General features: G+C 38.9%; 1 protein-coding gene across 1 annotated transcript in view; it reads left to right on the top strand.

The window, feature by feature from the left end:
- DIAPH3 (diaphanous related formin 3) overlaps positions 1 to 11,954 on the top strand; it is a 503,867-nt gene that overhangs the window by 140,512 nt on the left and 351,401 nt on the right. The window contains exons 8-9 of the mRNA XM_015536788.2: positions 2,181 to 2,317; positions 5,713 to 5,818. Coding sequence (XP_015392274.2) covers positions 2,181 to 2,317; positions 5,713 to 5,818 — 243 coding nt within the window. The remainder of the gene's footprint in view (positions 1 to 2,180; positions 2,318 to 5,712; positions 5,819 to 11,954) is intronic.

The raw sequence follows: 11,954 nt of genomic DNA, 5'->3' as shown, positions 1-11,954 counted from the left end.
GGCTTCATTTAATGCACTTTAAATGGTAGCACTGGTAAGTTGATTATTTCTTTCACAGAGTCAACAGTTTTTGTTTGCTTTGCTTTGTTTTTTAAATAATTGAACAAGAGTAATTTTAATGAAGTAGGCGGCAATTCTGTCTTTAGTTCTAGGTGCTCAGTGGTGGTAATCTGGCCTCATTCCAGTCTTAAAATGAGCGCGGCATGTTTTTATGTTAGCAAAGTCAGAATACTGCCGATGGTGGAGCTTTGGAGTTTAGGAAGTGCTAGTGAAAACTCTGAAATCAGAGAATGCTCATATTTTGCTCTCTACGCATAATGGTTTAGTGCTAGAGGGCTTCACAGAGAAGGTAGTTAGTATCACTTGGAGGAAATCACTATGAGTTGTTTTGAGTATTTGGAGGAGCCACAGGACTCTGATTCCAGACGGGCAGGAGTTGGCTAAGGACATCCAAGTGGGTGGGAAATGAAAGGGAAATGCTTTACTGAATCCTCTGGTTTCTCAGGACAGAGCCAGCTCTTTGGCACTTGGTAATCATTGACTGATTGGCTTTTTGAATTGCATCTACGTGGTACTTTATAAACCTCTGACAATTCCCTATAATGGTTATTGAAGAACATTGTAGTCCTTGGCCCCATGCCTGCTTTCTCTTTCTTTGTTTCCAGTTAGGAGACAGCCCAGGGCATCACAAAAGGGATCATTTCCTGACTGGCTTAGCTATCTATTTGTAAACTTTTCCCTGCCACCAACAAGACCGAGATGTCTCTCCAGAAAGCATATCCTGGGCGCTTGGCCCTTCTGCCTGTGCTGCTTCCTCGGTACCTGTGTTCCTTAGATAGTGGTTGAAAACAAATGCAGTGTTTTCAGCAGTGTGACGGCTTCTTTATATAAATGACGTAGGCACGATAGGAAAATTAGAAATAAGATTTCATACCACTCACAGCATTTGGGTCTAAGCTTGTTATAGATTTAACTTTGATAATTATATCTAGTGTTAACTTTGAGTTAAGCTGTAGTTCATAGGTCTGTAATTGGGATTAAAGTCCTTTTTAGTGTTCAGTAGTAATTCTAATCAACCAATTTCTCACTCTTTAGAAGGATCCTTTGGGATACATAGAAGATAAATCATATTGTTTTATTGCTTCTATTTATCCTCTGTTATTTGATACTTATCTCCCATAGATTGTAAGTGGGCCCTAAGAGATGTATATATCCTCAAATCAAAACACGAAGTCATTAACATGACTCCTTATCTTCTAATTGGATGTGGCATCCTGGCAGTAGCAAACAAACTTTATCCTTGTCCAGCATCATCCCATTTATATAATGTGTTTACAACTGCATTGTCTTTCTGATGATAAAATACCAGTCGGATCAGAGTATCTATGCTCCTCATGGCAGTTTCTACACGGGATCTGTCCAAATCTTCTTTCAACTTGTGCCCATTTTATGAACTCAGCATTACTTATCTAGGTGTGTGTTATGTAATGTGGTCACCACCTGTGGCTATTGAGCACTTGAAAGGTGGCTTGTCTGAACTGAGATGTGTTGTAAATATAAAACATGCATTGGGTTTTGAATACTTAGTTATTTTTTCTTCCTGTCTCATCAATAAATGTTTTATATTGATTATGTTGAAATGATAATATTTTAGATATACTGGATTAATTTGATTAAAATTTTACTTTTTTATTGGAAAACTAGATATTGTGTGGGTGGTTTTCATTATATTTCTCTGGGTTAGAGCTGATCTGTGTATTTACTTGTGTGGTATATCCCTTACCAACCATCCTTCCCAGGAAAGCTCCTTATGGCCTCAGTGTCCGGTACAAAAACTGACTTTTTATTTTGTGTGTTTCTGTTGGGAAATCTCCATTTTCCTCACTGTTTCTCCCTTTCTCCAGTTGGATACTTAGCTTTCTTAGTAATTGTAAGTCATACTATTGTAAAATCACCTTTGAGGAGTTATGTTTGGTTGACTATCATAGTTTTTGATGTGAATAAGTCTATGAATTTTTTCCAAGATGTTATACATTCCTTATAGTTTCTAGCTTGTACAAAGTAAAAAAAAAAAATATTATCCTATAAACTTTTTTAATAACTGTATTTCCTCTAGGGCACTATTTTTTTTCCCCCAATAAACTGCTAACATTTAACCTCTTATTTCCAAAATGTTACAGTATGGCTTGGAAAGAATTATGAGTGAAGAGAGGAGTCTTTCTCTATTAGCCAAAGCCATCGATCCCAAGCACCCAAGTATGATGACAGATGTGGTAAAACTCCTCTCTGCAGTATGCATTGTAGGGGAGGAAAGCATGTAAGTCCTCTCAACTCATTTCTCTAATTATATAACAATATAATTTGATTTACTTAATGTTTTCATTATTCTATTTTAGACCAGAATTTACTGTTAATAAATGAAGTATTACTTAAGCAGCTGATTTAGATTCATAATTGTCTGAACAGAAATGTTTGAGTAATAATTATTCTCAATCAGTATAGTAGTTATGGGCTAACCTTTTTCTATGAAAAACTTATTTCTTCATCGTATTTAAGTTGTTCCGAATTCAAACCCTAAATAAAAATTCTCAACAAAGACTTAAAAAAATATGCAAATGGTTTCTGTTTCTTAAGTGATTTTTGTTTTCCAGATAGAGTTAATTCAAATTGTAGGTCATGCAATTTCCCTTGTAAAAGCAAACATCATATTATTTGAAAATCTGTTTGTAAGGCAGATTTTAAAAATGCTATTTGTGGGGCACCTGAGTGGCTTAGTTGGTTGAGCCTCCGACTCTTGATTTCAGCTCAGGTCATGATCTCATGGTTCATGGGCTTGAGCCCCCGAACCTCCCCACTCGCCCCACTCGGGCTCCATGCTGGCAGCCTGGAGCCTGCTTTGGGAGTTTCTCTCATTCCCTCTCTCTTTGCCCCTCCCTAGCCCATGCTCACACTCTTTCCCTCAAAATACATACATAAACTTAAAAAAATAATAAAAGTGCTATATGTAATAGTACTTTACTGGTTGAGGGTAGTCTTTGACCATAAAATACATCCTGATGTTTTAAACTTTAAAGACATTATCCACACATATTAGGATTGTAAGCAAAAGACCATTACATACATATTAAAAGATAATTATAAAGATAAACCTCCACCCCCCTTTTTTTTCTTTTTTGAAAGATTGGGATTCTTATTACAGGAAGCATTTAAAAATTATTTAAAATATCTTTTAAAAAGGGTGAAGATATAAAAACAGAACAACCTACAGAGTAAATAAATAGCCCTTTCATAAAGGCTAGGTAGAGAGGCCTGTAAGCAGAACCTCCCGCATGCATTTGAAAATTGTCCTTGTGGCGACCCTCCTGGGCCTGGCAACTGTTGAGCTGCTCTGTGTGGATTATTGGAGAGTCAGCAGGCAAGACTCAGGCCCTGCCCTCGGCTGCACGGGTAGCTACGGTGTGTGTCCACAGACAGGGATGTCCCCCCGTGGCTACATGAGTAGCTACAGCGTGTGTCCACGGACAAGGATGTCCCCCCGCAGCAACACGGGTAGCTATGGCGTGTGTCCACGGACAAGGATGCCCCCCGTGTCTACATGAGTAGCTACAATGTGTGTCCACGGACAAGGATGTCCCCCCGTGGCAACACGGGTAGCTATGGCATGTGTCCACAGACAGTGATGTCCCCGTGGCTACACGGGTAGCTACGGCGTGTGTCCACGGACAAGGATTCCCCCATGGCTACATGAGTAGCTACAATGTGTGTCCACGGACAAGGATGTCCCCCTGTGGCAACACGGGTAGCTACGGCGTGTGTCCACAGACAAGGATGTCCCCCTTTGGCTATGCGGGTAGCCACGGCGTGTGTCCACGGACAAGGATGTCCCCCCATGGCTACACGGGTAGCTACGGCGTGTGTCCACGGACAAGGATGTCCCCCTGTGGCTATGTGTGTAGCTACGGCGTGTGTCCACGGACAAGGATGCCCCCCGTGGCTACATGAGTAGCTACAATGTGTGTCCACGGACAAGGATGTCCCCCCGCGGCAACACGGGTAGCTATGGCGTGTGTCCATGGACAAGGATGTCCCCCTGTGGCTATGTGGGTAGCTACGGCGTGTGTCCATGGACAAGGATGTCCCCCTGTGGCTATGTGGGTAGCTATGGCGTGTGTCCATGGACAAGGATGTCCCCCCGGGCAAGACGGGTAGCTAGGTGTGTGTCCACGGACAAGGATGTCCCCCTGTGGCTATGTGGGTAGCTACGGCGTGTGCCCACGGACAAGGATGTCCCCCTGTGGCTACACGGGTAGCTATGGCGTGTGTCCACGGACGAGGATGTCCCCTGTGGCTACGTGGGTAGCTATGGCATGTGTCCACGGACAAGAATGTCCCCTGTGGCTACGTGGGTAGCTACGGCGTGTGTCCATGGACAAGGATGTCCCCCTGTGGCTACACGGGTAGCTACGGCGTGTGTCTACGGACAAGGATGTCCCCTCGCGGCTGCACAGCTAGGTGTGTGTCCACGGACAAGGATGTCCCCCTGTGGCTATGTGGGTAGCTAGGGTGTGTGTCCATGGACAAGGATGTCCTCTCGTGGCTGCACAGCTAGGTGTGTGTCCATGGACAAGGATGTCCCCAGCAGCAGCACCAGCACGTGAAGCCAGGTACAGCTGCACCACATTCCCTTAACTGTTTCAAAAAGACCATAGTAACTTTATTGTAAAAACCCTAAGAGGGTATTTAATATTGACACACAAGATGCACCTAGTGCTCCCCCCTCCGCCTTTCTTCCTCTCCTCCTCCTGCTCCATTCTCCTCCTCCCTCTTTCCACCCATTTCTTGTGTCTTCTCTCTTCCCTCTTGCCTCCTTAACACCTTCTCCTTTCCTTTCCTTTTCCCTCCTCTTGGCCATCTCCTTTCCCTCTTCTTTCTTTACCCTCTTTCTCTTTTTCCTCCTCTTTTTTCACCTTCCTCTTCTTCTACTTCTTCCATATTTATTATTTCTTGACTTCATAATAGGTTATTAAAATGATACAGATAACATTTACAGACTACATGTTTACGTCTACAAACTGACCTACAATACACTAGATCGTGTTAACACTGTTCTTTAAAGGTGTAGCGACTATAGATCTTTAACTGTTACTTTTTATGTGCGTATTTTTATTTGCATATTTTTTATGTGCGAATGTGTGTATATAAATCCTTACTACTGTGTATTTTTGGCTATCAGACTTCATTTACACTGAAAAGGAAGCAGAGTGTAATGATTAAGGAAACCAGGACAGTGCTCACCACAAAGACTGTCTGATTTCAGATCCTTGCTTCATCATTTAGGAGACGTGAGACCTTAGAAAAATCGCTTAACTTTTTTCTCCCTCAGTTTCTTGCTCTATAATATGGGACAATACCAACTTCATAGACTTATATACATTAAAAAGAGTTAATATTTGTAAACTGATTTATATAATGCCTGATGTGTAGAAAGCACTTTATAAATGTTTGATAAGTTATCCTCATCATAGGGTTATTAGGCATAAATGAATTAAAACATGTAGCTAGTACTTGATACATGCTATGTACTCAGTAAGCTTTTAAAATGTTGCTGGTTCTGGGAGTAGTGACTCTGGAGTTGAATAGATCAAGCAGTTGTATTAAGGCATTTAGATTATTTGCTGTTGGCAATTTAATTAATTTCAAATTTTCTGATAGCCTTGAAGAGGTTTTAGAAGCTTTAACATCAGCTGGAGAAGAAAGAAATGTTGACAGATTTTCATCTATTGTGGAAGGTCTCAGGCATGATTCAGCTCAGCTGCAGGTAAGTTTCAGGTATAATCTTACATATTGTTTTATAACTGTTTTCTGACTGGCTTATATTTAAGTACGAAACCCTGCATGCCATTGAATGTTTTATAACATTTCAAATAAATGTATAGAATTCTAATGTGTACTATATCACAATGTGTTCTTATAGTTATAACTTGGTGTATACCTGTTATTATTTCCTTGGGTTACTTTCTTAGATGCTGACTTCCTAGGGATTTCTATAAAATCGATAATCAAAGTCCATGAATTCTTTATTTTCTGTTAGTCTTACTACTTGATAATTACAACTTTTTATGAAGTTTGGACAATTAAGTGAATTACGGCTTTTTGCTGAATTATTAGTTTTTATATCTGAAAAGTTAAGAGTTTGCATGAATGATAAGGAGACCAAGGTACACTAGGATTTTCAAAGATATTTAAATATTTAAGTGCTATTGGGGCACCTGGGTGGCTCAGTTGGTTGAGCGTCCATCCAACTTTGACTCAGGTCATGATCTCGTCAGGCTCTTTGCTGACGGCTCAGAGCCTGGAGCCTGCTTCCGGTTCTGTGTCTCTCTTTCTGCCCCTTCCCTGCTCACACACTGTCTTCTGTCTCTCAAAAATAAATAAATATTAAAAAATAAATTAAAAAATATTTAAGTGCTGTTATAGAAAGTCACTTTTTTTTTTTAAGGAAGTTATTTTTAGACTTAACTAGTATAGTGTCCAAGCTGTATAACTAATGTTTATATAATTTCTCCTTTTTTTTTTTTTAAAAAAAAAAAGAGGGGTTTTGTTTTAATTGCTGGAATTGTTAGTTATTGCTAATAACCTGAGTATCTTTAAGGAAATAATTAATACCTGACTCCCACCTCTGGATATTTTAAAAATTTAATTGGTATGACCTGGCTATTGGGATTTTTAAAGATTCTCAGATGATTCTAATGTGCAGCAATGATTAAAAACCAAAATGTGCTAATAATAGCTACAAAGTAAATTTATTTCCCCCTTAATTAGTAAAAAACTTCTAGTTTTAAATTTTATTTAAAGGTCTGTGCAGCTTGGCTTCTGTATTATTTTTCATTGTGGTAGGAATAAAGAAACCAAATCTTACGTTAAATTAAAAAAAAAAGATAGTATTTGATGAGCAATCAGAAAATTTTAGAGATGTCAAAATTAAAAAAATGTATTATGGTATTTCTGAGGATGGTGTTTGTGATGATGACCTTTCTGATGACAGTGTTTGTGAATGGCTGGTGAGGAACCCTGTTGTGATTTGTTTCTCTGGGCAACAGGTAGGGCTGGAGATCCGAGTATATATTCCCTAATGCATAGGTCCTGTTACCAGAGCTTCTGGAAAAAAGCCTCTACTTACTCATCAGGGCTTGTCAGAGAGCATGGGAGTAGGGGCCTGGGATGTGTTATCACCTCTGATGTGGACCTTACTCCTTCAGATTTTTCATATGTATTCTAGAGTCTTAGAGTCTACAGTGTGTATCCACGGACAAGGATGTCATTGCTCTCATTTCCCTTCTCTTTTTTTTTTTTTTTTAAATGTTTATTTTCTTTGAGAGTGTATGGGCGGGGGTGGGGCAGAGAGAGTGGGGGACAGAGGACCCAAAGGGGGTTTTACACTGACAGCAACGAGCCCCCTGTGGGGTTCGAACTCATGAACCGTGAGATCATGACCTGGTCCAAAGTTGGACACTCAACTGACTAAACCACCCAGGAGCCCCTCCCTTCTCCTCCTTTCTCATCTGGCCCCAGGCCTCCTATTTACCACAAGCCTAAGGAAGAGGGAACACAGAAAAAACTTCGTAGAGAAAAGCTGGTGACTTTACCTGAATTTTCCTTTAGTACCCAGGTTACCTTTTACCTGTATAATGTTTGTGCAGATAGCAACAGGTTATCAGATGAATTTTGGTCATTTGCATAGCATATTAGAGATCACGTCCAGTTTTTAAAATCTCACTTAGGAAATGTAATAGTCACATATAAACTTTATCCCCTAAATACTTTTTGTGCTAGTGTATACTTTTTGTATTTAATAATACATACATCCCAAGAGTGGACGGGATGCTGTCTTGGAATGGAAGGAGTAGACTTCTGAGTCAGATAGCTTGAATTTAAGTCCCAGCTCTTCCCATCCTGGCTCTGTGACCCAGGATCATGCCCCAGACCTCTTCTTTGCCTCCATTTTTTTTTAAATTGTAAGATAAGGAGACTGTTGATCACTACCCCATGGTTGATGTGGGGATTGTATAGATTAATGTATTTAAAATGTTTAGTCCATTTGCCGTAAGAGTTGAGTAAATGGTAGACTTCAAAAGGAATTTTGTTCAATTAACAACAGTGGAGATTGGAGACTGAAGGCAATCTTCCTTTCTCAGAAACATTAGGAGTGTTGATACTAAAATTGTTACATAACTAGAGGCACCTGGGTGGCTCAGTTGGTTAAGCGTACAACTTCGGCTCAGGTCATGATTTCATGGTTCATAGGTTCAAGCCCCACTTCGGGCTCCGTGATGACAGCTCAGAACCTGGAGCCTACTTTGGATTCTATCTCTCTGTCTCTCTCTCTGCCCGTCACCTGCTTGCATGCACACTCGCTCTCTCTCAAAAATAAACAAACATAAAAAAAAGAAACCATCAAAAGATTTTAAAAAATTGTTACATAATTAGAACTTCGCAATACCCGTGAACATATCTCAGATTAACAAAATGTATGCTCACACACAACCTGTTCATGTATTTTTATAGCAGCTTTATTTGTCATAGACTCAAATTGGGAACAACCCAGAAGTTCTTCAACAGATGAAGGGTTAAACTGTGGTACACCTGTATCATAGAATACTACTCAGTAATGAAAAACAATGAACTATTGATATATACAACAGCTTAGGTGAATCTCCAGAGAATTACCTTGATTGAAAAATGCCAGTGCTAGGGGCGCCTGGGTGGCTCAGTCGGTTAAGCGTCTGACTTCGGCTCAGGTCACAATCTCACTGTCCGTGAGTTCGAGCCCCGCGTCGGGCTCTGTACTGACTGCTCAGAACCTGGAGCCTGTTTCAGATTCTGTGTCTCCCTCTCTCTCTGGCCCTCCCCTGTTCATGCTCTGTCTCTCCCTGTCTCAAAAATAAATAAAATGTTAAAAAAAATTAAAAAAAAAATGCCAGTGCTGTTGGTTACACACTTTGTGATTGCACTTATATAGCGTTCTTGAAAGAACCAAGTTTTAGAGACAGAGAACAGTTTAGTGGTTGCCAAAGATTTGGAACGGGGTCTGAGAAAGTGTTGGGTGTGACCATAAATGAATGGCAGCAGGGAGTTGTGTGTGGTGAAACAGTTCTGCATCTTGATCGTGGTGATGGTGACAAACGTACACATAGGATGAACTCACATAGAACTGTACATATACACACAAATGAGTGTAAGGCTGCTAAAAGCTAAGTAAGTTCTGTGGGTTGTACCAATTTCACTTTCCTGGTTTTTGTGTTGTATTATAATCATGCAAGGTGTTAGGAATACCTAGGATCTACTGTGCATTTGTTTCTTTTTGCAACTTTCTGTGTATCTACAATTATTTCAAAATAAACAGTTAAGAACAAATCTTGGTAAAACTAAGGTCCCAGTTTATGGCAATATTATATCATTTAACATTTTAAAGCTCTGTCTGAGGAAAGGGGTAAAAAATGTCTTGTTAAGAACAAAGCCGTTTTGGGGTGCCTGGTTGGCTCAACTGGCTAAGCATTTGACTCTTGGTTTCCACTCAGGTCATGATCTCATGGTTCGTGGGTTTGATCCCCACATCAGGCTCTGTGCTGACAGTGTGGAGCCTGCTTACGGTTCTCTCTGCACCCACCCCCCCACCCCCCCCCCCCCCCCCCCCGCCCCTCATCTCTCTCTCTCTCTCTCTCTCAAAATAAAATTTTAAGAAAAAAAAGAACAAAGCCATGTTTAATCTAGGTAAATAACATGATTGACAGTTGAAAGGTGACCATTATAACCTTAAAATTCGTTATTTGCCTATTAAATTTGTTTTGGCTATCAAACATTGAGGTACATCTATTCGAACTTTAAGAATTATAACTGATTACCATATGAACCTGAAGGCAAACTACACGTATCAAAAACATTCTTGGGTATATTTAGTCATTTCTATTATGGTAGTTACTCTCATTGAAGGTGCTACCATATGGAAAGATGATTGGTGTAGTTATGATAAATTTATATTTAGCTAGTAAATATCTATACAATTCTCTGAAAGAGAATAGTCAGTTAACAATTGAGAGTGGATTACTGGTTTAAAGACGACATTAAGACTTGAAGAAATTTAAACATTTATCTAAAAATCTGATATAAATTTGAAATGATTTTTTTAACAGCTTTATTGAGATAAAATCCACGTATCATAAAAGTTACCCATGTGACGTAGACAGTTCAGTATTTTGTGTATAATCAGAGTTGTGTAGCCTTCACCATAATCAACTTTAGAACCTTTTATTTACCCCTAAAAGAATCCCCCCACCCTACCCCTTCACGGTCAGCCTGCAATGCCCTCCTTCCCTCTAGCTCTAGGCAACTGCTAATCTACTTTCTCTCCCTATAGATTTTCATATTCTGGACATTTGATAAGAATAATACAATATGAGGTCCTTTCTGACTGATTGCATTCACTTAACATAATATTTTCAAGGTTCATTCATGTTGAAGTATGTGTTGCAACCTCATTTTTTTTCTGCTCCAAATATTATGCGTATTGTATGGATATTCCACATTTTGTTGATCATTTGTCAGTTGGTGGACATGTGAATTGTTTCTGCTTTTTGGCTTTTATGAGTAATGCTGCCTGTGAAAATTTGTGGAGATGATTTCTTTCTTTTTTTTCAATGACTGCTTGTTTGCCGTATTTAGTGTTAGGGGAATAAGGGTGGGGGCAGGGCTAGCAGCAACACCTCCCCATGATAGTTATTTAAATCATCTGTTTCAGTTCTTGAGAAATTTTATACCAAGATCTAGGTGGCTGATTGTATTTGCTTTTATGAAAGTAATTTGTTTAGTTGTAAGTAATTATATTTTGTTTTATGGTTAGTTGTGTTATTTTTGAAACACTAAAATTTCTTCATACAGTTTTTAAAAGTTAATTTTCATTGAGAAGTGAAAATTCATTTTAGCATTTTTTTCCCCATTTTTCTGATAAGGCCAGATTAAATTTGTATGCTTTTGATGATGAATAAGCAATGGGAAGAATTTTAATTCTTATTTTCCCTACTCAACCCTTTTGTTGTGGATTTTTATTCTGGAAGGAAGGTTTCTCATTATTACTAAGCCTAATATATGAAATAGCTAGCAGGTGGCAAGCTTAAGTTAGGAGTTAAAGGTACTGTTTTCCAGATAACTAACTTAAGGAGAAGGGTTGTGGTTTGGGGTGGGGGGGGGGTAGTAAGTAGATTGTCTTTTTGGGGGTTGCTGGTTGTTCTCTGTTTCCTTTAAAAAGATCATGCAACACTTTAGTAATACCTAAAAATACTTTTCTCTTTGGATATTTCTGAATTTTCTACAATAAAGTATATTTTAGAGCTAGCTCATTATCAATTTGCCCATGAAACTATTGAGTACTAAGTGCCCATTTTATACCATTACCTGTATACTTTGCATTGATTGAAATGTGCTAGGCTGGTGGATATTAGCAAATCACCAAATTAAAAATAAAACTTGTTTGTCACTGAATAAAATAGAAACCAATTGTTTGCTTTTAAATTGGAGTAAGTGGGAGATGGTAAAATAAAAAAAAAAATCTCATTGTTCTTTTATTGCAAAGTATAACATAGTACTTTTGAAAGGAGTGTTGTTAGATTTTTTTTTTTGAGTCTGATAATAATGAAGATAATGTGACTGCCTATGTTTTTGATAGAACTGAACATAACTTTCATTCCTCCCACGCATATGGTAGAGAAAGAAAGTGAAAAACTGAGTCCCAGAAATAAGTTAAAATTATTCTCAGGCCTTAGAGAGTCTTACCTATCAGAAAAGAAAGTACAAATATAAATATCAGACTTAAATTATACATTACTTTTTCTCAAGTGTATCAGAGAGATGTTTTCAGCTTCAAGCAACATAATCCACTGTGGGTAATTTAAGCAGGAAAT

Source organism: Panthera tigris, chromosome A1 (genome assembly GCF_018350195.1).
Source record: "Panthera tigris isolate Pti1 chromosome A1, P.tigris_Pti1_mat1.1, whole genome shotgun sequence".
NCBI classification, from domain to species: Eukaryota; Metazoa; Chordata; class Mammalia; order Carnivora; family Felidae; genus Panthera; species Panthera tigris.
Note: the sequence above shows the minus strand (reverse complement) of the source record. Positions and strands in the feature narration are given on the sequence as shown.